The 26088-nt window shown below is 45.5% G+C and overlaps 1 protein-coding gene across 1 annotated transcript in view; it reads left to right on the forward strand.

Moving 5' to 3' along the window:
* Positions 1-2227: 2227 nt before the first annotated feature.
* The window catches only part of NWD1 (NACHT and WD repeat domain containing 1), a 38526-nt gene continuing 14665 nt past the window's right edge, over positions 2228-26088 (forward strand). Inside the window, exons 1-8 of the mRNA XM_039867631.1 lie at positions 2228-2465; positions 4359-5631; positions 10681-10884; positions 11912-12071; positions 13408-13525; positions 14588-14746; positions 18567-18764; positions 20375-20497. Coding sequence (XP_039723565.1) covers positions 4481-5631; positions 10681-10884; positions 11912-12071; positions 13408-13525; positions 14588-14746; positions 18567-18764; positions 20375-20497 — 2113 coding nt within the window. The 5' untranslated portion in view covers positions 2228-2465; positions 4359-4480. The remainder of the gene's footprint in view (positions 2466-4358; positions 5632-10680; positions 10885-11911; positions 12072-13407; positions 13526-14587; positions 14747-18566; positions 18765-20374; positions 20498-26088) is intronic.

The raw sequence follows: 26088 nt of genomic DNA on the forward strand, positions 1-26088 counted from the left end.
ATTCCGCGGCTTGATCCTTAACTTCCTCAGGGGAATCTCCCTGACTCCACATGTGACCCACGTTTACCTTTTCTTCCCAGCACGAGGTCAGCCACACCTTGACATTGATGCCATTCTTGGACTGATGGCTGCCTCTCCTGTAAGGGGTCTGAGGTCGAGGTAGTCAGGGACCATGACCGTCTTGAACAGCTGTCAAATATTTAGGGGATGATTGTGTTCAGAACTCTGAGGTTCCGCCCTTGGACCTGACCCCGCCCTTTCCCCCAGTTGACCTTTTTAAACCCGTGACCTCAGACTCATTGCAATTTGGCACCATCCCCAGGGCCTCAGTTTCCAGATCTAACAAAGAGGGAGCAGGGCTTTGGGTTTTCTGAAGCCTGCTGCAGCTCTAATTCTCCCCAGAGGGGCTGGGATTAGGGTGAAGACAATGAGACATTCGCTTCCAGCACGAAATGTAAGGAGGCACCAAAAACCTTAGTCATTGAGATAAATATTTTAATGCAATGTTTCAAAAAAAAATATCAAAGTTAATCCAAAAAATCCATAGAGAACAAAATAGCAAAAGTCTAAATAAAAACGGGGTCCTTCCTGCGCTTTCGAAACCCACCTTCACCTCTCTCTCACTGGGCCCTGCTCCCGGCTGCCAATGGGGAGAATTTTGTCCCCAGAGCCACATCATAGTGTGAGATCTGGGCAGAGCCAGCGGAGGTCACAGCTCTTGTCACAGCTCTATTCCTAGAACAAGCCAATGCCGACATACGAGAAGCTACAGGTTTTTCTTTCGTACAAGGGGAGGGAGTATGGGGGGTCCCCAGACTGCTATAACAAATGACCACAAACCGATTGGCTTAAAATAACAGAATTTATTCTCGCGTGGTCTGGAGGCCAGAAATCTGAAATCAGGGTGTGAGCAGGGGTGTGCTCTTCCCCAAATCTCCCAGGGAGAATTTTTCCTTGTCTCTGCCAGCTTCTGGGGGTTCCAGGCATCCTTGGCTTGTAGCTGCATCACTCCAATCTCTGGCTCCGTTGTCATATCATCTTCTCTTCCGTTTGTGTCAAATTTCTCTCTCCCTCTCTCTTATTAAAGACTCTTAGGATTGCATGTAGGGCCCCATCTGGATAATCCAGGATAATTTCCCCAGCTCGAATTCCTTAACTTAATCATATCGGCAAAGACCCTTGTATTAGTCAAGGGTCTCCAGAGAAATAGAACCAATAGGATGACAGATAGATAGATGGTAGATAGATAGATAGATAGATAGATAGATTGATAGATAGATAGATAGATAATAGATAGAGAGACAGATAGAAATAAAGAGACAGATATGATATAAGTATAGATTAGATGAAGATAGAGATAGATATAGAGATAGAGATATGGAGAGGACATTTATTATAGGAATTGACTCCCGTGGTTATGGAGGTTGAGAAGTCCCACCATCTGCTGTCTTCAAGCTGGACACCCAGGAAAACCAGTGGTATAATTCAGTCTGAGCCCTGAGCCCTGGGAATTGGGGGCTGATAGTGTAAATCCTGATCTGAGTCTGAATATCTGAGCACCGATGTCCAAAGACAGGAAAAGACAGATGTCACAGTTCAAGCAGAGAGGGAATTTGCCCCTCCTTCTCTTTGTTCTGTTGGGCCCTTGACGGATTCGATGAGGCCCACCTGCATTGGGGAGGGCCAGCTTCTTAATTCAATCCACAATTCAAATTCTAACCTCTTCCAGAGATACCCTCCCAGGCACACCCAGAATTCATGTTCGACCAGCTATATCTGGGTGTCCCTTAACCCAGTCAAATTGATACATAAAATTAACCATCATGAGCCTTTTTCCATATAAGGTACATTCACAGGGTCCAGGGATTAGGACCGGTATCTCTGGGAGGCCAATACTCAGCTACCAGAAAGAGTTTCCCAAGCAAAAGATTCTGTGATACTTGATGCTCAACCAGATTCCAAATTTACCGGTTCCATGTCCCATGCTCTCAGGTACCTCCACACGCAGGTTCTGTAAGTCTCTGCCTGCATGCCTTACTGTAGTGATCACCACGGTGCTATGGCCAGACTCATTTTGAGGGGCTTGGCGTGCCTCACCCAGGGTTACAGAGCTAAGTGCAGAGCCGAGATTTGAAACTGTGTCCCTCTCTCTATTGTCCCTCTGCCAGGCCCTCCTAGGTGACCAGTACGGTCCCTGTCTGGCCCCCACACTCATCGAGGAGGAGGAGTGGGAGGCTCTGAAGGCCCAGCTGACCTCTCGGCCAGGTGACCTGGAGCTGGTGGCTCACCGTTTCCAGAGGGACGAGAACACGGTGCCCCCCACCTATGTGCTGCGGGCCTCAGGCACCAGGGAGACCCATGGGCCCGAGGACACCACCCTGACCTCTGCGCTTCGCTATGGAGCCCAGGAGGCCAGGAGGCTGGGCCTTATCTCCCAGAGCAGTGGCATCGCTACCATTGGTCAGGTGAGATGCGGAATTCCTCTCAGGGTCCATGGGAAATGCCCATGCATTCAGAATACACATCACATGTCGTCTAAATGCCATGGCTCGTGTTTCTGTAAATGCCACGCCAACCCAGCTCCCAGACCCCGTGTTCTGAGAAAGAGCATTTTATGGATGGTCCAAGAGAATTCGGTCCTGTCCCAGATAAATCTCAGTCTCCTAGGATCCTCCCCCTTCCCCGGGGCTCCTTCCCTTCCTGGGGAGGCTCCTGGTTTTGGGGGTCGTGCTCTCGGATGACCACCATCCCCGTTTGCCTGGACCGAGAGACTCCCGGGATGCAGGACTGTTAGGGCCAAACGCAGGACAGTCCTGGGAAAACTGGACTAGATCCCCCCGTTAGCATGAGTCAGCCCATGCTGAGGACTCTGAGTAATCTGGCTTTGCCGCGCCTGCCTCAGAGGTAGAAACCGAGGCACAGGAAGGAAGAGTCTCGTCTGCCCCAGGATGAGAGTAGGGATTTCCGCCCCGTGACGGTTAAGTTCCTCACCCACTTCCCACCTGGTCCCCTACCTCTCACCGTACCCTTGGCTCCCACGATCCTCTACTTCGGATACCAGAAAGAGTTTTCTAAAAATGCGGCGTGACCAATCCATTTCCCCACTGCTTGCTGCCAGCAAGAAATGGGTTGTTATTGTTCATGGGTTAGTAACATGTCAGTTTGTGGGTTATTAGTATGTCAGTTAATATTACCAAACATATTAAATATAGAAATTTACATTACCAAAACTATTAAATATGTAACTTTATATTATTAAAAATAATAAATATATGAATGTTTATCAATATATTGAATATATGAATTTACATTATGAACATGTTAAATATGTGGATTTATGTTATATTATAAACATATTAACTATATTGATTTATTTAAGGATAGTTAATGTAGTAATTTATATTAATAGTATTTTAATTTTATTAAAATATATCTATTATTATCTATTATCTATTAGATCTATTATTTATCAATTCTACTAATGACGGACATATTCACTTTTGTTGTTGGGATCATTTTAGATTAACAGGAAAATTTCAAGGCTATGAAGCTAAAAAGATAATACAGAGTTCCCGTATGTTTTTCGCTCAGATAAGTTAACATGTGACCACAGTACATTTGCTGAAACTGAGAAATTAACATCATTACATGATGATTAACTAGACTCCAGACTTTATTCAGATTGCCTCAGTTTTCCCATTAACATCCCCTTTCTGCCCCAGGGCACCATCCAGGATCCCACGTTGCGTTTAGAGGACTGGTCTCCTTAAGCTCCTCTGGTCTGTGACAGCTTCTCAGTCTTTCCTTGTTTTTCATGACCTTGACCATTTGAGGAGTACGGGCCAGGGGCTGAGGTGGGTGTGGGGTCACTCCAAGGAGGACTTGTGAGTGGCTCTTGTCTTTGGCTTGCAGAGACTGAATCCTATCTCCAAGGCCCTGACTCGCTCGGCCACAGAGAGCTGGGAGCCTCTGCTGAGCGTAGGGTGGCTTCAAAAATAACTCCCCAGGTCTAAATACTTCCAAATAATAGCCTCCAAGGAGAAGTCAGTGTGTGCCCTTCACCCTGCAAAATATGGGTCCTTGGGACAATTGCTGCATGGCTTGGGACAGGGTTTGGCAAAGGATGGCCTGAGGGCCAAATCCAGCCAGCTACTTGATTTTATAAATAAACTTTTTTTGGAACATGCTGGAGAGCATTCGTTTGCATGTTGTCTATATTTATGCCAGGTCACTCAGGTGCATGTTGAGCTTGAGAACCAATGTCCTTACCTCCTAAATATATCTCTCAAGTGTCCCCACTCAGGCCATCTGATGACAATGACGACCACACTCTCTTTTCATATCCTCCACCTTTGCAGTCATTGAGTGGGAGATAGAACGGGGCCTGCTGAGCTTGACAGATGGGGACCAAGGAGCCACTGTCTTCCTGAGAGAGATCCAAGACCTCAACAAACACATCCTGGAAGACTGTGCCCTAAAGATGGTGGACCGGCTCGCAGACGGCTGCCTGGACACAGATGCCCAGAACCTTCTCAGCAGCCTCAAGGGGCGCATTGCTGACACGCAGCCTGGAGTCCTCAAGGCCCACCATCTGCCATGGAGCCGAGACCTAGTGAACCCCAAAAACAAGGCTCACGCCCGGTATCTGAAGGAGCTGGGGGAGCAGTTTGTGGCCAGGGCTAACTACCAGGTCCTTGAGCGCCTCCGGGAGCTAGAGGCAGGCAGGCAGGAGTTGACATGGCTCTACCAGGAAATCCACCACCACTTGGGGCTGAGTGCTGAGGCCACCAGGACCTTCTGTGGGCGCGAGGAGCTCCTGACCCAGGTGGGGCAGCGACTCCGGAAGAATGACGGCCACCCCCACATGCCCCTAGTGCTTTTTGGACCCCCAGGCATCGGAAAGACAGCTCTGATGTGCAAGCTGGCTGAGCAAATGCCAAGGCTGCTGGGCTGCAAGACGGTGACCATCTTGCGGCTCCTAGGGACATCACAGATGAGCTGCGACGCCCGCAGCCTGCTCCAGACCATCTGCTTCCAGGTGTGCCTGGCCTACGGGCTGCCCTTGCCCCCTGCCCAGGTCCTAGAAGCCCACGCCAGGGTGGTCCAGTTTTTCCACACCCTCCTGCACACCGTCTCCTGCCGAAACTTTGAGTCCCTTGTGATCCTACTAGATTCTGTGGATGATGTGGACTCCATTCACCGAGCTCGGAGAGTCCCCTGGCTGCCTCCCAAGTGTCCCTCAAGGGTCCACTTCATCCTCTCAGCCTGCTCAGGGCAGCGGGGAGTTTTAGACACCGTGAAGCAGATGATCACGGACCCAGAGTCCTACTGGGAGGTGAAACCCCTCTCCAGTAACCAAGGGCAAGAGATGATCCAGCTGCTCCTGGCGGCCTCCAAGAGAACACTGAGCCCAGGGCAGAGGGACCTGCTCTGGGCCAGCCTCCCAGAGTGCGGGCACCCTGGGCGGCTGAGGCTGGCCTTCGAGGAGGCCCGGAAATGGGCCTCCTTCACCATGCCTGCCCCTCTGGCCTCCACTGCTAAGGAAGCGATGCACCAGCTGTGTGCCCGCCTGGAGCAGACCCACGGGCAACTCCTGGTGGCCCGAGTGTTGGGCTACATTGTGTCTTCCCGGTAAGTCTCTGTTTTTTCACTCTTTTTCAAAATTCTGAATTAATTTTATTTTTTATGCTAGTAAACACAGCTCATGTACAAGAAAAATATAAAACCTGTTACACAAAAATCTCTCTTAAAAAAATTAACATGATTTAATGTCCTGAATGGGAATCGAATATACGACTCATACATTTAATAAGTATTACTGAGAAGCATTAGTTGCAATGCATTTTTTTTGAAAGGTGCTTTCTGACTTTTGTAATACATACATAAAATTATTTTTTGCTTTTTGAAAACAAGGAAAGTCTCAGGAAACCTCAACAGAAAACCTTTTATAGACCCGAGGGGGTCTGATAACAGTTGATATTATGAATCTGACCTTTATTATTATTATTAGTGATAGAGTTTCCAGATCGCCTTGCTCTAAATCCCTTTTCTTTTTTTCTTATCCGCCAACCATCCAACCTGTCCCTTTTGGCAGCTATCAGCTTGTTCTCTGTATCTGTTCATCTCTTTCTGTTTTATTTTGCTTATTCACTTTTGTTTTTTAGATTCTACATATATGTGAAATCATACGGTATTTGTCTTTCTCTGTCTGACTTATTTCACTCAGCATGATACCCTTTAGGTCCATCCATGTTGTCATGAATGGCAAGATTTTGTTCTTTTTTATGGCTAAGTAATATTCCATTGGTTATCTATACCACATCTTCTTTATCCATTCATCCACTGATGGACATTGAGGTTGTTTCCATATCTTGGCTATTGTAAATAATGTAGCAATGAGCATGGATTTTGGATTTGTTTTGGATTTCTTCGGGTAAATACCCAGATGTGGGATTGCTGGGTCATATGGCAGCTCTATTTTTAATTTTTTGAGGAATCTCCATACCATTTTCCATTGTGGCTATACCAATTTACAATCCCACCAACAGCGCATTAGGGTTCCCTTTTCTTCACTTTAAACTCTTCTTTAAAATTGAACTATGAGGTATGCATTCATCTCTTAGCGCCACTGTGACAAATCACACGCTGGGTGGCTTAGAACAAGAGAAATTTATTCTCTCACAGTGCTGGAGGCCAGAAGTCTGAAATCAAGGTGTCAGCAGGGCCATACTCAGGTGCTAGGAGAGAACCTGTTCTAGGCCTTTCTCTTAGTTTCTGGTGTCGCCAGCAACCCTTGGCATTTCTTAGCTTATAGACGCATCACTTCGATTTCTGTCTCCATCGCTTCCTGGCCTCTCCCTGTGTGTGTCTCTGTCTGAATTTCCCTCTTTTTATAAGGACACTGCTCACTGCATTAGGGCCTGCCTTAATCTGGGATGACCTCATTTTAACTTGACTAATTCCCCAAAGACTGTTTCCAAATAAGGTCCCATCCGCGGGTTCCAGGTAGACGTTAATTTGGAGGAACACTATTCAACCCACAATAATTCATGTATCATAAAGTTCACTCTCTTAAAGTATACAGTTCTGTGGCCTTTTATACATTCCTAGTGTTGTGCGACCACTGTCCATCTCTCGAAATATTCTATTCCCCCAAAGGAGATCCTGTCCACATGAGCAGTCCCTCCCCTTCCCGCCCACCACCCCCCGGCCCCGCCTCAGCCCCTGGCACCCGCTAATCTGCTTTCTGTTTCTGTGGATTTGCCTATAATATTTCTTTTGTAAAATTTTTACTTTCAAATGATAGACTAGTGGAAGAACTCCCATAGTGCAAAAAAAACAGTGCAAAGAAGTCCCGTCTATCAGGGTTTCTCAGCCTCAGCCCTACTGATGTTTGGGGCCCGATCACTCTTTGTACTGTGTGAGGGCATCCCTGGCCTCCACCCACAAAATGCTAGTAGCACCCATCCTTAGTTATGACAACGAAGAATGTCTCAGGACATTGCCAAGTGTCCCCTGCAGGCAGACGAGGCTCCAATGGAGAACTGCTGCCTTGTGCCCTTCCTCCAGAATCACCGATTTCCCACATTAGCTTTGTCTCTCCCTCTCGCCCTCCTTCTCTCTCTGATCTATCAATCTTTTCCTTTAGCCCGTCTTCTATTTTCCTATCTATCATCTTTCTTTCTATCTTTCTATTTTTCTACCTATCCTTCTTTCTATATATTTTTCTATCTGTCCATCTATCTTGTACCTATTTTTCTATCTACTTGCACACACATGCACACACACATGATTTTTCCCTGAACCATTTGAGAATTCATTACAGGTGTCATTCCCCTTTACCCTTCAATGTGTCGCATATTTTCTAAGAACAAGGACAATCAGAGCCCCACATCACCGCAGGACAATTATAGATCTCAGGAAATGTATCATAGACACAATCACATTATTCAATACACGGTTTATGGTCAAAACTTGCCAGCTGTCTCTAAAATGTCCTTTAGAGCTGCCAATCCAGGATCACACATTGCATTTAGTTGTCAAGTCTCTTTGGTCTCCTATGATCTGGAACATTCCTCCATCTGTCTTTGTCTTTTGCAAGGGTATGGGCCAGTTGTTTTGTAGATTAACCTTTTTCAGTTTTCAATGAACTTAGAGCTGTTTTTGAGTAAAGACTTTGGTTCAGCAGGTCCTGGCGGGCGTGGGGGTGGGGGCAGGAGAGTCTGGAATCCTGTGTTTCTTGTTTCTCCCAAACGATGCTGCCGGTCTGGGAGGGAGAACAGCTGGGGGGAGGAGGGGACAGGTCCTGGGGAGGAACAGCTGGGGAGGGACAGATCGCCTTCCGTGGGTTGGTCTGATGTTTCCTCACGATCACATCCAGGTTAAACCTGTGTGATGGCACGGAGTCTCGGGCACGGAGACTTTCTCCACCGAAAACCTGCAATGTTCTCCTTTGTAATGAACAAGCGACGTGTGGGGAGATCTCAGAAAAATCTTCTTAAAGCAAACTTCTCTGAAAACTCGACCCTAAGCCTGTGTCTATCTCTAAATCCCGGCCTGTAGCATAAGAGTCAGCAAATATCTAACAGAAAAATCCAATTCCAGTGTGTTTATAGAGTTTAAAGGAATGAAGGCTTAAATGGGGTTGCTCAGCCCAGAGAAAATCTCGGGGCTGTGAACTCCTAGGAACCTGTGTCAGGATGGTCGGGAATGATTGCTCAGAGATGCCAGGTGTGGATGGTGAGTCAGAAATAATAAGCAGGAGAGAGGAGTGTGTTCATCAGACTCACCTAGCAGTCTCGCTCCCGCCCCCAGGTAGGTGAGACAGAGGCAAATTAGCAGACATGACAGGCGGCAGAGCTTTGCCTTAATGCAAAAGCGCCATCGGGAACGTTTGAGCCCATCATCAAAAATGCTGGATCATGCAATTTTGCCTCTTTTCACTTTGGGGGGCACTTTTCCTCTTTCCAAATTTCACCTTTTGCCATAAATCAGGCAAGACGGGCAGCCATCAGTGAGGGGGGCATTTTGTTGGTTGGTTGCTTGATTGGTTTGCCAGGAACAGAATCCCACTCATGCTAACACCAAAGAAATAGGGCTTCATGCCAAGACCACAGGAAGAGCTTGGGGAATCCAGGGCCATTCTGTAGCCAACTCCAAGGGCGCATGCCCCAGATTTTGTGACTGGTGCCCCCAGAATGGGGGGGGACTGGCCTGAATTCTACAAAGACAGGCCCGGGGAATGTTCCAGAATAAAGGAGTTGGGCCATTAAGCCACTCTGATGCTGTCTACATGGAGGAAGCAGAGTTGTCATGGAAACTGGCAAGTCATGAGAACCAGCTCATCCTCTCTCCCTTCGGATCCTCTCTGCACTTGGGTTCTTATTCTAGACTCTTCCTTTCTCCTCCCCGGAAGTTCAGCTTGCCTCAAGCTTCAGTTGGCATGATGAGATCCCATCTCAGGGACCTGATGCCATTATACTGGCTCCTTCCTGAGTCCTGATTGCAAAATCCGGGGAGACAGAAATCGATTGGACTTTTTGGCCCCATGTCTGGTCCAATTAGTCAAGCCAGGGGCTTCGTGGAGAGTAGGACCACCCCTCCCCCTGGCAGGGCTGTGGTCAGTTAAGGAAGCTGACTATAGGGGAGATGATTTCGTTGCCTCCAATTCCATGAAAATATGTCATGTTTACACACGGAGCCACTATGTCATGGCTGTTGGAGCAGATCTGAGTTCCAGGCCAGTGGTTTTCACCTGGGGAGATTCTGTCCCCCAGGGATGTCTGGAGATATTGTGATTGTCATAACTCGGGAAGGGGGTGCTAATGACATCTAATGTGTGGAGACCAGAGATGCCTCTTACCACCCTGCAGTGCACAGGACACCCGCCCCCCACAGAGAATGATGGAGCCCCCAAATGTCAGTAGTGCTGAGTGTGAGAAAGTCTGCCTGAGCCTGAGAAACTCTGTCTGTGCTCTCTCCTCTGATTGGATACCCACCTTGTCATTCATCAGAAAATTCTAAGTAAGCAAGTATTCTGTATATGTAAAAAAATGTGGTCAGCGTCTTCATCAAAATGAGGACTTTGCTCAACATCAGAGAATTCAAAAAACCACACGAGGAGTTTCTACCCTGTGAGGCTCAAACAGAAGCCAGCCTCCCTCTCTCCTCTGCTCTGAAATGAACTCTGATGTTCTCCAGTGCAGGCGAATCTGCAGTTTTTACAGTGTCATACTCACAAGTGTTAAAAAGTCCATTCCAGTCCAGCACCAAAATTTCAGTGACTCATCCTTTTTAAAGCCACTCCCTTTCTCTCTACCTCAGCCCTTCCTCAGGCCAGGAAACATGGGGTGGGCTGGGTGGGCACAGCTGGTTTCTGCATTATTTTCCTAAGCTACCTCTTCTCTCCCTCTCTATGCTGCCTGAGTTGTCTGAGGTTGGAGAAGGAGTTGTCCGTGGTTCTGTAGCTGCATGTGTGCAGAAGGAAGGGTCTTGCATGATGGGTATAGCTAGAACTGGGCGTTGGTTCTTGCTGGGCATGGGCATTGTCCAGATCCTCAGGGTAAACCCTTTGGTGACATGCAGGACACTGTGCAGCTGACTGCATCTCTCCCTCCCTCTGTGTCTGCATCTTCCAAATGCAGGAGACCCAGGTGTGTTCCCCTTTCTTCCTCCCCACAGGTATGGGCTCTCAGAGGCTGAGCTGAAGGACGTCCTGTCCTTGGATGACGATGTCCTGCAGGCTGTGTACCAGGACTGGACCCCACCCAGCAAGGAACTGCTGCGTTTTCCGCCCCTGCTGTGGGTGAGGCTTCGTCGAGATCTGGGAAACTGCTTGGCCAGGCGGCCCGTGGATGGCTTCACGCTCCTGGCCATCACCCACAGGTAGGTTCAGTGTGGAGGTGACGCTGTCTGGGTGTCTGAGAGCAAGAACTCCCCAATCAGGCTCCTCCTTGTTCCAGATCCTTCTTCTCTCCTCATTCCCAAGGAATCAAATCTGCTTAGCACAGCACTCAAGAGTCTCCATGCGCTGATTCTAACACGACTTTTTTTTTCAAATGGAGGAGAAATTCACATAACATAAAGTTCATTTTAAAGAGTACCATTCAGTAGCATTTAGTACACTCACAATGTGCAACCATCACCTCTAAGTAGTTCAGAACATTTTCTTCCCCACAAAGGAGACCCCATCCCCATGAGCAGTCACTCTCCCTCCCCCGTCCCCAGCCCCTGACACCCACTAATCTGCTTTCTGTGATGATGGATCTGCCTGTTCTGGACATTTCACATGAATGGAGTCATATAATGTGTGGCCTTTTGTGTTTGGCTTCTCTCAGCATCATGTTTTCAAGGTTCATCCACATCGTAGCATGTGTCAAAACTTCATTCCTTTTAATGACTAAATAATATTCCACAGTATGGATGTATCACTATTTATTTATCCATTCATCTGCTGATGGACATTTGGACTCTTCCCACCTTTTGGCGAGTGTGAATAGTGCTGCTATGAACATGCGTGTACAAGTTTTTGTTTTTCAGTTCTTTTTGGTGTATACCCAGGAGTGAATATACACTGTATATAATTCCAGGAGGGGAATTGTTAGATCAGCAGCAGCTTCCTTTGTGTTTAAAATGAGCCCAAAGTTTCCTTTTTAAGGTGGATTTATTTAAGAATAGGAAGAAAGATAGGCTGATTTAGAGATAAATGTTAGGTAACAAATAGGAAAGATGGTGTTTCCGTAGTGTAGTGGTTATCACATTCGCCTGACGAATAGGACAGGTGGTTAGCACTTAGCATCAGAAGATGGTTTAAGATGGACCTGCATTTGTGAACTGCCTCCTGGAAGGCCGGTGGCCACCTCCGAGCTCATCTGGTCCTCACGGCCCATGAGCTCATATCCCCTCTCCACAGACAGCTGGCCGAGGTGGTCCGAGAGCGCTACTTGTCGGGACCTGAGAAAGCCAAGAGGCATGGAGCCTTGGCTGACTTCTTCTTGGGGGCCTGGAGCCAGGGCACCAAGAAACTCATCACTCTGCCGCTGGTGGGGAAGCCCCTGAACCTGGACCGCAAGGTGAGTGGTCCGCACCCCTGTTCCCCACCTGCACCCTGCACTCTGTTGTGCAGGCAAGACCGAGGCTGCCTGGCAGGACCACCCAGCTCCTCCCTTCCCACATTTTCACCTAAAACACCCTCTGGATCTCCTCCCCTTCCCTTCCCGGGGTGGGCGATGAGATGTCCTCTCAGCCCAGAGCATCGTTTAGAGGGGGGAGCACAGGAAGACTCACTCCCACACTCCCATCCCCCCAGACCCAGTTCGCACATTTCCTTCCAATCTTTCTTCTTTTATGCTCAGCAGCTCTAAGACTTGATGTCTTTCGCTGCCATGCTGCTCCCCATTTTTTGCCTTGAACATCAAGGCCCAGTTCAAATGCCTCTTCCTTCAGGAAGCCTTCCAAGATTTCCTCCCTCCTCGGTTACTTGTTCTTTACTCCGTGCTCCCTTCATTTGGAGGCAGAACTTATAAGTTTTTAAAAACTCTCAGTTTCAGAATCATTTTAGATTCATAGAAGAGTTGCAAATGACGTACAGAGTTCCAATGGACATTCCCATCAGTTTCACCTGATGTTGACATCTTCCATAACTGTAGCACAGTGACTGCAACTAGGAAATACACTCATAAGATTTCTGTTGTCATTCATATTTTCTTTTTTCTGATGGACAAGGGAGGCCAGAGGCAGGGCCAGGCCTGATTGTTTCTCGGTGCTGTCCTTCCTCTTCTCCGGTGACTCGCAGATCCTGTCCCTTATACTCAGAACCCCTGCAGGATCAGTCTCATCCTTTTCCTTCCAAGACGTGGTCTGTTCTCCTTCCTGGCCTCCTAGCCTCAGGACCTCCTGCTTCAGGCCATTCTCCCAAGGAATACTTCTGACAATACAATCTGATCGAGTCTTTCCTCTAACACCTCCTAAGGCTCCCCAGTGCCCTCAGCCTCCTGTCCAACCTCCCCAGCCTGATATTCATGATCTGCTGCCTACAAACTCCCTAGTCTCATTCCCCACCATGATTGCCCACTTTGCCTTATAATCAAGCCCTTCCAAAACTCATCCTGTTCTCTCCTACCTCTGAGCCTTTGCACGTGCTGTTCCCCTGCCCAAGAATCCCATTGTTTTCTGACACTTTTCACCAGACAGACTCCTACTTATCCTCCAAGGTCCCTTGGATTTCCTGAGTCCAACATCCGCCTCCCCCTCAGTCCCCGCCCAGCTAGTGGCAGGTATGGGGTGTCTCTGGAATTGTGTCTCCGTCCCTTCCAGCAATGCATGGTGCCTGGCCTGGCTTGTGTTGGTGGAGTGAATAAATGAGCTCATTTCATAGAGGCCTGGTTGCCAGCCCCTCCTACTCTGCAGGTGGCCCCCCAGCCCCTGTGGTTCTCGGACACAGTTGCAAACCTGAGGAAGCTGAAAGAGTTACCCCATCACCTGCTCCACTCAGGCCGCATCGAGGAGCTGAAGCAGGAGGTGCTGGGTAAGGTACCACCCCCCATCTTGGAGGAGAGCAAGTCCTGCTCCCTTCTTTCCAAGCCTGGGAAGAGCGAAGAGTGAAAGTCAAAATCCTCAGCTCTTCTTAGCATACTGGATCTTACCTGGGGTAATTCTGTATACCCCACTCTACCCTGGGGGCACTTGTCTGAGACATCTGGAATATTTTGGTTGTCATGACTCGGGGAAGAGGTGGTAGTGGCATCAAGTGCAGAGGGTGAGATAGTCAGCCTTAGAATGAGAGAGATCCTGTCTGTCTATCAATATGTCATCTGTCATCTCTATCTCTATTTATCTACCATGTATGTCTGTCTATCAATCGTATTCACCTATTATGTCTGTCTTTCTTTCTGTCTATCTAGCATTTCTTTCTTTCTCTACCCTCTATATCTATCATCTTTATGTCCATCCACCCATCGTTTATCCATGCATCCATGCATCCATGCATCCATCCATCCATCCATCCATCTATCCATCTTTCTACTTGTCTATTATCTATCCATATATCTATCTGTCACTTCTATCTCTACCTACCATCTATGTCTGTCTGTCTGTCTGTCTGTCTATCTATCTATCTATCTATCTATCTATCTATCTATCTATCATTTCTCTCTCTATCATCTATATCTATCATCTTTATGTCTATCCATCCATCTTTATCTATCTATTCATCCACCTTGCTATCTGTCTATTCATCTATTTGTCTATCTTATCTATCTGTCTGTCCATCTGTCTATTATTTATCCTTGTGATTCTCAACCAGGGGTAATCCTGCCCCCCAGGGGACACTTGGCAACGTGTATGTTTTTGATTACCATGACTTGTGTGGGGCAGGGGCGCGATGCTACTGGCACCTGGTGGGTGGAGACCAGGGATCCTGCTCAACACCCTGCAGTGCACAGGACGGCCCACCGCAGAAAATGATCTGGTCCCAATGCAGCAGTGCTGAGAGTGAGAACTCCTGGGACAGTTGGAGAGATGAGAGCCCACCTCCCAGGATGAACTGGAGGGAGGCATGTGCTCCCCACAGACCCTCTCCTCCCCGCAGGCAGCATGAACTGGATTTCCTGCCGGAGCATCTCCGGGGGCATCGAGAGCCTGTTGGATGACTTCGACCTGTGTGGCCCTCATGTGGACTGTCCTGAGGTGGGCCTGGTTCGAGAAGCCCTCCAGCTGTGCCGCCTGGCCGTGGAGCTCCAAGGCATGGGTGAGTCAGGCTGGCCTGGCCAGGGGTCCTCTCTGCACTGACCATGAGAAGCCCATGCTCCTCACCAAGCTGCCAGCTGGATTTTCATTAACCCACACACCTTTTCTGTCTACACCTGTAGGGTTTCTCCCAGTCCAGCCTCTAGAATTTTGAATTGAATCTGTGAGAGCTTTGGAGTAAAAACTACTAAATCAGTTCCTGTCCCCTTGCCCCATCCCAGCACCTGTTTCTAGAAAGAACCCGAAAGGAGACATTTCAGGCAAAATCATGGAAATGGCGTCAATACTTAATATAGCAAGAGAGAAAACATATTCCCACAGATTTTTTTAATTGATGAAATTCAAAATGTAATGATAATAATTGACCATGACTTTTTGGTAACTCAGATCTACTAATGAGAAAGACAAAGGGGAATTCTTGTTCTGGGGACTAACATTTTGCTTAATTGGGGGCTTAAAGTCAGTGTATCTTGTTATCTTATCAATTGCAAATGTTGATCTGTAAAAGCCGTTCTTCGCTCTCTGGACAAGTCATTGGGCTTCCCTAGAACTTGAAGAATCTCTGAGTCTTCAGTTGGTAGACTCTGCCAAGGTAGTATTTCGTTTGTTTGTTTCTGTTTTTTAAAGTTGTGGTAAAATACATGTAATATAAAAATTACCATCTTAACCATTTTTAAGGGCACAGTTCAATGGCATTAAGCACTTTCACACTGTTGTGCAACGATCCCCACCATCCATCTCCAGAGCTTCCTCATCTTCCCCAACTGGAACTCTGTCCCCATTGAACAATAACTCCCCATCCCCCTCCCCCAGACACTGGCACCCACCCTTCTACTTTCCGTCTCCATGAATCTGACTCCACCAGGGATGTCATGTAAGTGGGATCATACAGTATTTGTCCTTTTGTGACTAGCTCATTTCACACAGCATCATGTCCTCAAGGTTTATCCATGTTGTAGTATGTGTCAGAATTTCCTTCCTTTTTAAGGCTGAATAATATTCCACTGTATGGATAGACCACATTTGCTTATTTGTTCACGCATCAATAGACACGAGTTAGGTTGTCTCTACCTTTTGGTTGTTGTGAATAATGCAGCTATGAACATGGGTGTACAAATATCTTTTCAAGACTGCTTTCAATTCTTTTGGGTGTATATCTGGAAGTAGGGTTTCTGAGTCATAAAGTAATTCCATGTTTAACTTTTTGAGGAACTTCCATACCGTTTTCCACAGTAGCTGCACCATTCTGAATTCCCACCAACTGTGCCCAAGCATTCCAGTTTCTCCACATCCTCACCAACATTTATTTTCTAATTTAAACAGAAAGCATTCTAATGAGTGTAACATGGCCAGGATGGCTTTTATCATACAATTTCTACCTAGTTTTAATCTGAGGGATGTATGAGAATTTTATAAAGATGCTGAATTCCTATGTCCCTTCCATGGCTCCCTTAAAAATCAGCCAAATGCTGCCCCTCCAAGAAGCCTGCCCAATCACTGCTGAAACTGGACACTCCAAGTCCCCCAACCCCTGCATTTACCATTACTGCACCCTCTTTCCATCTTTCTTAACTCTTAGTTATTATTTTGGCTAGTTTTCTTTTGCGCCATGTGTCTGCCCCACCAGAATGAGCTCCGTGAGTGTAGGGGCATCACCCACTTGCTCTCTGCCAAATTTGCACCCCTACACATAGACCAGTTCTGGCCAAAAGCATGGATTTTGAGCCCCGCTGTGTTGATTCAAATCTAGGCTCTGCTACTTAGTGTGACCTTGCAAGTTCCTTACCCTCCCCACCTCACCCCCGCCTTGCAGTCTTCAGTTTCCTCATTTACAAAATGAGATGCTTATAGACCCTCCTACTTAGGGCCGCCTAGAACTGTATGTGAGTCAGTTCATGCAGAGCCTGTACCCATGGTACCATCGAGGGTCCTGTTACTGTCACATGACATCATCAACTTGTTGATGTGAATGGCCTTGGACAAGCCTCAGCTTCTGTCATCTGCAAATTGTGAAACTGAACTAAAGCGTGGCCAGGGTCCCACTGAAGAGGAAGGTGCTGATGTCCACCATCAGTCATGCCTTTCTCACATATTCATGCTCGTGGGAGTTGCAAACCTCCAAGGGAGTGATTTCTCAGGAAAACAACCTTGGGCACAGTTGCCTGGTTTAAAGGAAGAATTAAAAGCCCAAATCACAGCATGTTCTTTGCAGCATCCTTGATTGACAACCAGTGGCTTCCCCAGCACAGGAGGCATAGAAATGACTATCGCCACCAGAGGGCGCAGCTGGGCTACTGTGCGCTCTCAGGACATTCCAGCATTTCCAGCCGGCTCTTAAAAATGGCCGGATATTCCTGACTTCTCCTACTGCCTCAGGCTCCAGAATGACTTGATGTGGTGCCATTTTGGACTCTGTTTTTATTTAAAAGACTGATATTTTGTTCATCATGGGTTTTAGGTATATTAATTTTTATTTTAAAAATATTGCATTTAAATAGTATTTATCTTGATGATTGAGCTTTTAGGCACCACCACCTTAAATTTTGCACCCGTGGCCAGTGAGGCACTTGCCCCGGGTCCTAGTTTTGACCCATTTCACCCACCAGCAAACAGGCACAGGGCATTGCTGTCATTGCCCCAGGTCCCACAGTCAGGATGCGCCAACAGAGACAAAATGAACTGTCCGCCTTCAATGTCCCTGATCTTTACTCGACTTTGGAATCAAACTTTTTGGGTCAGATTCCTGCCTCTTACTGTGTGACTTTGTGCAAGTTGCTTGACCTCTCTGTGCCTCAATTTTCCCCTTTATAAACTTGAGATGATGATATCTCTGTGAGGTAAGCAGAAAAAGCTGCCTCCCCTCCAAAAAATATATTCACTTTCTAATCCCTGGACTCTGTGACTATCACTTTATATGGCAAAAGGTGTAATTAAGTTAACAATCTTAAAATGGAGAGTTCATGCCAGATTATGTAGGTGGACTCTCAAGTAATCACAAGTATCCTTATGAGAGAGAAACAGAGAGAGATTTGAAACTGAAAAGGAGAAAACACAGAGACACACAGATGAGAAGGCTGTGTGAAGTGGAGGCAAAAATTGGGATGATGCAGCCACAAGCAAAGGACACCTGGAGCCCTCAGGAGCTGGAAGAAATAAGGAAGGATCCTCCCCTAGAGTCTTCAGAGGGAGCGCAGCCCTACTGCTACCTTGATTTCAGACTTCCTACCTCCAAAACTGGGATAGGATAAAGTTCTGCTGTTTTAAGCCACCAAGTTTATAGCCATTTGTTATAGTAACCACAGGAAACTAATACACTCTGTAACTGTGAAGCGCTGGGAAAATGATCAGTATTTCTCTAGCAGATACTTGTTGGGTATTTTTGAGAGTCTAGGCACTAAGAACACAGCAGTGAATAAGACATCATCCCTCTTCTCAGGAAATTCCAGTCTAGGATAGTGAGGGTGGCCAGGCCATCTAATAAACAAATGAAGAAATGTAAGATTCCAACTGCAATAAGACCTGAACTTAGGGGCTGTGAGAATTGGAGGGTTGCATTGGAGAATGCTTTTTGCCTAAGTGACCTTTGAGCTAAGAGGAGGATGAGGAGATGATTGGCATGAGAAAGTGGAGGGGGAGGAGGAGGAAGCTTTCCAGGCAGAGGGAACAGCACGGGCCAAGGCACAGAGGCTGGAGACCACCTCGTGCACTTGAAGTAGAGGCAAGTGTGTCTGCAGAACAGAAAAGGAGATAGAAGAGTATGACAGGGGGGCTTGACCAAGAAAGCAGTGCCGCTCCCTTAACTCGAGGCCCCTTTGTTGCAGAGAAGAGCATCCTGTATACAGAACTCCTGGCCAGACTCCATTTCTTCGCCACTTCACATCCAGCACTTGTGGGACAGCTGTGCCAACAGGCCCAGAGCTGGTTCCTGGTGTGCCCGCATCCTGTGCTGGTGCCCCTTGGAGGATTCCTCCAGCCCCCAGGAGGGCCTCTCCAGGCGACCCTCACTGGCTGTCACAAAGGTGGGTCTCCCCAGCGTAGCAAAAATCCTGTCAGGCCCCCCTCTTTCCTGGGGGCAGCGGATGACAGACGTTTTGGGCTACTCTCTGGGGCTCCCCTCTGCCAGTCGGGAGGCCATGGGTGTCACGAGGGCTGCCCTACTGTCTCACGCTGACTCAGCTCTCCCTGATCCTCAGGGTTATCGGTGTAAACACTGCTAATGAGTCTGGGGCAAGGGGATATCAATTGCCTTTGGGGTCTTGTCTCTAAGAGTTCAGCACCCATCTTACAGAGAGTTTCTGCAATTTACTGGTTGATGCTAGTAAGTCTGGAAGCTAAGGACTGGTGCCTGATTGGCCCCCGAGAGGCTGATGAAATGTGTAAAATCTCCCCAGGGACACCAGAATGTCAGAGGAACGAGACGATTTAGTTCTCTCTATTCACTTGTCACCCACCTTTTTATCCATTTATCCTTCTTTCCTTCCATCCATTTGTCTATCTACCTGTCCATCCATCCATCCCTTGCTTTCTTCCACCCATACATTCATCTGTCTGTTCTATCTATCCATCCTTCTGTCAGTCATTCATGCATCGATCTATCCGTGTATCCAGCTAGCCATCCATCCATCCATCCATCCATCCATCCATCCATCCATCTATCCGTCCATCCATTTAGCCATCCATCCATCCACCCACCATCCCTTTCTACCTTCTTTCTTTCCTTCCATTCATCCATCCATCAGTCTTCCATACTTCCATTAATTATTCTTCCTTCCATCCTCATCCACTCACTTACCCCTCCACTCATCCTTACACACTCAGCCATTCATCAACTCACCCACCCATCTGTCAATTGATTAATCCATCTACCCGTCTAATACCTATTCATTCACTCACCCTCTCATCTAACCAGCCATCTATCTGTCCACTTAACCACCAATGCACCTCCATTCATCCATCCCTTTCTGCCCACCCACAATCTCTCTCATGAATTGGGAGGCCACTGACTACAATTAGCTTGTGATTTCAATGTCAGTTATTGTGACTCAGGACATTTTTCTGCCACATTGCCTTATAGGGAAAGCTATACTCCCAAGGCACAGTGCTTCCAAAATAGAAATGCTAAGAGACACTAAATACAATGCACGGAGGAATTGATTTAGGGACAGCCACTAGAATGCTGTGTTGAGAAGGATTCTGTGACTGAATCTGGTTTCATGGGAAAGAGTGTATATCTGTTAGGATACAGGTTCAGATGCCTTAACAGTGGCCAAAATAGAAGCAGCTTAAATAGAAGTCCATTTTTCCCTCACATAATAATCTATTGTCCCATGGGGGGCAGAATCACCTGTGGGGGAGACTGATGAACTAGGGAGAACTTCTGACCAAGCTGTGGTTTAATCCCTAAGAGCAACATAAACATTACAGCCAAGTTATGAATCTGGCGTCTGACAGCTCTGGCTTCAAAATCCTGGCTCTGCCACTTCCTAGGTGTGTGGCTCTGGACAAGGGACGGAATCTGTCCATGCCTCGGTTTCCCTTTCTGTGAAGTGGGGGCCCATTACAGGACATCATGGCTGAGCACTCAGACACAGGAGCTGATGTCATCACTTTTGTCTTTTGGGGGCTGCAGGCATCACCGCCATGGCGTGGAGCCTGGAAGAGAAGCTGCTGGTAGTCGGCACCCAGGATGGCATCTTGGCTGTGTGGGACATGGAAGAGAAGCAGGTGATTCACATCCTAACTGGACACACAGGTGAGGCTTGGGAAGTGGGCTTTATGATCACCTTCTTTCTGGTGTTCCATGTCAATCGGTCAGTCCCCAGAGCCTCTTCACCACCAATTCACTTCTCTATATCAAAACTCTGGCTTTGTTTTTGCATCAGTTAGTTATCGCCATGTAACAAAACACCCCAAAACCTAGCAGCTTCGAATAAAAGCTGTTTATTTAGCTCACCTTCTGTGGGTTGGCAATTCAGGTTGGACTGAGCTGGGCAGCTTTTCTGGGCTCGCTCATGCATCTGTGGTCAATTAGTGGGGCATCTGGGATCTGGCTGGTCCAGGATGTTTTTAACTGAGACAACTCAGCTCTGCTCCATGTGGTCTCCCATATTCCAGCAGGCTAGTTGGGGAAGAGGCAGGGTCTCTAGAGGGAAAGCAGAAATGCACGATGTCTCTTAAAGCCTGGAACTATCCTTGAAACTGGCACCCTGTCAAGTTCTGTTGGCCAAAGGAAGTGACAAGAACAGTCCAGAATCAGCCAGCAGGGAAATAGGCTTCATCCCCTGGTGGGAGGAGCAGAGTCACACCGCAACAGGTGTAGATCAGGGAGGGCGAAGAGTTGTGGTCATTTATGCAATTTGTCTAGCACAGTAAAGTTTTCATTCCAACATAATCTCATTGACACTATGGTCTATTTCTTGGATCAATTTTTGAGAGTCTACTGTGGACCAGGCCCTGTGCTAGAGGCAGAAGAGAGACAGATCAGGGCCAAGACTAGGGTGAGGGGAACAAAGCGCACACTGTAGGTACGAAATTTAAAGGGGCACCCCCAAAGTTAAAAAAAAAAATTCAGTCATCAAGATAAATAATATTTCAACACGATGTTTTAAAAAATTGAAATTAATGCAAAAATATCCACGATAAATAAATATCAATCTGCCTTAAGTAAAGACAGGATCAGCAATAGTGCCGTGGCGAGACGTATTAGAACCAGAGGCAAAAGAGAACTTGGTGATTTGGTGCCTCCTTAAATTCTGCATGTGAGGAGAGTGCCTCACTGACCTCATTCTAATGCTTTCCGGAGTCACATTCATGTATTTGGGAAGGTGAGCAGGTACAGATTATAATAAGTATAATGAGGTCAACAGGGCGTCATGAGCTACACTAACCAAAGTGACCAACGTAGGGCGTTAGGGAAGGCATTCTCCTGATCAGGGACATTTCGGCCAAGACGCAAAGGGTATGAAGGAAGAGGTACAAAGGGCGGGGGTGTGGGAAGAGCATCGAGGCATGGGACACAGCTAGCACAAAAGCCCTGAGAGGGGCGAAGAAGCTGGCACACTTACAGAACAGCAAAGGAACTATGAGGCTGGAGCTTGGGACATCATATCAAATGAAAGAAGCCAGACACAAAAGGCCACATGGTGTATGATTCCATCTGTATGACACGTCCAGAGCAGGCAAATCCACGGAGACAGAAAACAGATTGGCGATTGCCAGGGGCTAGGGGAGGGGGATGGGGAGTGACGACTCATGGGGACGGGGCCTCCCTTCGGAGTGATGGAATGTTCTGCCATCAGAGGTGATGTTCGCACGACATTGTGAATGTGCTGGATGTCACTGAATTAGACACTTTAAAATGGCTAAAATGATAAGGAGAGGAAAGGGAGAGAACGACAGCTTTGTGAGGTTATGAAAGTGTTCTAAACTCAGCCCGTGGGGATGGTCGCACAATTCTACGAACACACAGAAACATCAATGACTATTATATCATTGCTACCTAAGTATATACATCATTTATGTATTTTTCTCAACATTTTGCTTCAAACATTTGTTTCTGTTAAATCTTTTAAAAACAAATTCGTTGAGGTGAAATTTGCATACCGTAAAAGTCACCTGTTTTAAATGTACGATTCAATGAATTTTAGTAAATTTACTGAGTTGTGCAGCCATCACCACAATCCTGGAACTTTTAATCACCCCTAGAAGATCCCTTCTGCCCGCTTTGCAGTCCATCTTCACTATGCCCACTCCATCCCCATGGCAACCACTGATGTGCTTTCTAAGTCTATAGATTTGCTTTCTGGACATTTCATACAAACAGAATTGCACACTCTATGACCTTTTGCATCTGGCTTCCTTCACTCAGCATAATGTATTTGAAGTTCATTCGTATTGCTGCGGGTATCGATAGTTTGTTCCTTTGCATTGCTGAGTCATGTTCCATTATTAGATGGAAGGACCGGCATTTGTATATCCATTCATCAGTTTAAGGCCGTTTACACTGTTTCCAATTTGGGGCTATGATGAGTAATGCTGCTATGATCCATCTAATTTTCATATTTATAATGTTTAAATGCAGCAAAAGTATTTCATTTTTGTCAACAGATCATGTTCCAGAATTAAATAAACGATTTTTAAAATTTTTTATATTTAAGCTATTTCTAATTATCTGCTATTAGGAGAACTCTGGGATGAATCTCTTATTATTCTCATCAATATTTTTTTTTCATTCTGTTGAATATTTCCTCCTAAATTGGAGGGTCTGCACATTTCTCTGGGTTTTGACGTGTCATCTTATTGCTTTCTAAACGGGCTGTATATGCAACACTCCCAACCCCAACACTCCCAGCACTAGTTGTTTTCATTTTACTCTTTTTCTCCCTGGGGGGGTGGGAGTGGGGCGGTACCAACAGTGTCTGTCAAATAAGGCTCCATTTGTTTTGTTATCACCAGGATGCCTATTTTCCTGTTGATCCATTCAGTATTTGTATTGTGTGTGTGTGTGTGTGAGCCGTCAGTCCAAGACCTGTGCCCATTTACCAATGGTGACTTTTTTTTTTAATGGTGATTTATTTTTTTAAGTCATCAAACTCTTATTATTTATAATCAGAAAGACTCAGTAATCAATTCATTGAAAAACTGAAAACATAATAGACATATTATAATATGGAAAGTGAACGTTTCTGATCACAAGGTAGTGTACTGTAGGTGGTTTGTGCTGGCTTGTGAGAGTCGACTGTGAAGTTTTCAGGACTGCTGTGAGGTGGTCGTCAAACACAGCCATTATTAAACACTACATTATAGAAACTTACAGTTTAATCAATTATATCAACACGAGGTAATAAATACTCAAAACATGTTGCTTTCTAATTATTTTACCATGCTCAACTATTCCCTATATTTTTGGCCACGTGGTGGAAGTGGTATGCTTCCGAGCATCTCTTCCCGGTGCCACGTTCAATGGCATCATGTTAGTGGCTTGAAATCAGCCACAGTGGGAGGATTTACACTATAGAAATTGGCAAACATCACAAATCAGAGCTCTCTCAGCACCTTATAGAACCAGTTGTTAAACACTCGCCAGCTTATTGTTGTTCTAATCCCTTCCCCGGGAGGTGTTTGGTTTTATAGTCTTGTGCCAGTTAATGACAGGGATCTGTTCTGAGAAGTGCCTCATTAGGCAATTTATTCCTTGTGCAAACGTCAAGGAGTGTACTAACACAAACTAGGTGGTCTAGTCTACTACACGCCTAGGCTCTATAGTGCAACCCATCGCTCCTAGGCTACAAGCCTGCATAGGACATTATTATACAGAATACTGTAGGTGATTATAACACAGTGTTCTACTTTTATATAACTGGCAGTGCAGTAGGTTTGTTTACACCAGTATCATCACAAACACATGAGTAATGGGTTGCATTACAATGGCTATAGTGTCACTAGGAGATAGAAATTTTTCAGTTCCATTATAATCTTATGAGACTACCATTGTATATGTAGCCTGTAATTGACCAAGATGTCATTATATGGCACTTAATTGTGCATATATATGTGTATATGTATATGTATACATATATACATGGTTATATAGTCACATAAGCTTTTGCAACCTGTTTTTTTTCAGTTAACATTACATATTTTGCCTCTTTCCTTATCACGTATATATCTTTAATTCATTTTAAGAGTAATATAATATTCTCTGTATGTGGATATGTTGTAAAGCATTACTATTTATAAAAATTTTGCTTGAAAATACCCAAATTGCAACAAATAAAAATCACTCACTATCTTGATGGCATTTGAATTATAAAGAAAGAAAACTCACTTCTTTTTGTCTCCCCTTTTCAGTCTCTCCCCTGGAAGTGATCAATGTTCACAGTTTGGTTTATGCCAATAGCAAACTTTCTCTAGGCTTATACATATATTGCTCTATATAGGCTCATGTACTTTGAGTTTTAGTGAAAAATCAGATCATGCTATTTTACATACTGGGCTGCAACTTGCTTTTGTCACAATATATTGTGACAATATTTTGTAGTAGTTGAGAGCTTGGGCTCTGGGCTCAATTCTTGGCTTCATAGTTTGTGGCTTTGAATAAGTTACTGTGTTCTGCTGAGCCTCAGTTTCCACATCTGTATAATGGGATACTAATCGTATCTCACAGAGTCGTTATGAGGATTAAAGGAGTTTAATGCATGTAAACCACTTACAACTATGCTTGGCACATAGAAAGCACTCAGTAAGTATTGGCTGTTATAATAATCACAATTATCATGGTCAGGTCATCGTATATATGCATCCATCATATAATTTTTAATGTCTGCCTAACATTCTTTATTTAGATGTAGCATATTATATAAACAATTCCCTTTTCATAGACAGGTTGTTTGCAATTTTCCTTTTACACAAACAATACTGCAATTAAAGTCCTTCCACACCTTCACACACTTAGGCTATTATTTCTGTGAGAAAGCATTCTTAGAAGTGGGATTTCTGAGTCAAATGCACACTTTTCCTTTATTCTTCTTTTTCTTAGCTTTTTATTTTGAAATAATTATGTAGACTCACAAAAAGTCACTGAAATAGTTTAGAGTCCCTGTGCACCCTTATTCACTTTTCCTGGGTGACAACATGTTACACAATTATAGTACATTATCAAAACCAAGAGACCATACATTTTAACTTTTAATAAATGGTACCAAATTATCCTCTTACAAATTTACATCAACTTAAACTCCCAATAGCAAGGTAGGAGAGTAATTTATTTCCTATATCTTTGCCAGCACTTCAGCAAGCAATCTATAAAACCTTTGCCAATATGATGGGTAAAACAGTATTGGTATTTCATCTTGCATTTTTGTGATGACTAATGAGGTCGAGCACCATTTTCTAATGCTTATTGTCTACTGTACTGTCTGTTAATTTCCTGTTTATACTCTTTGTCCAGTTTGTAAGTTATTTGCATTTTTTATTTGAATGTTTTATTTATCAAGGAAAGTCTCCATGTATCTGTCATATACTGCAAATATTTTCTCCCTGTCATATGCCTTTCAGTTCCATTTTACCCTCTTCAAGTTTTACATTTTTATTTAATCCAATTGTTCAGTTTTTCCTTTTTATGTCTTCCAAATTTCATGTTTTGCTTAGAAAATATCTCTCCAAAATTATACGATCTTCTATAATTTTACCTTGCTTATCTTACATTCCCTGGGAGATGCTGAAATCTTGTTAATTTCAATAATCCCTGTGTTTCACAGATGTAACATTAGGGCAGTTGATTTAATCTCAACCAGTTGTTACACCCTGACTTTAGCTTTGCCACATTCCATTATTTGTGTTTTG

This window comes from Pteropus medius, unplaced genomic scaffold, assembly GCF_902729225.1.
Source record: "Pteropus medius unplaced genomic scaffold, Ma_sr-lr_union100, whole genome shotgun sequence".
In the NCBI taxonomy this organism is placed as follows: domain Eukaryota; kingdom Metazoa; phylum Chordata; class Mammalia; order Chiroptera; family Pteropodidae; genus Pteropus; species Pteropus medius.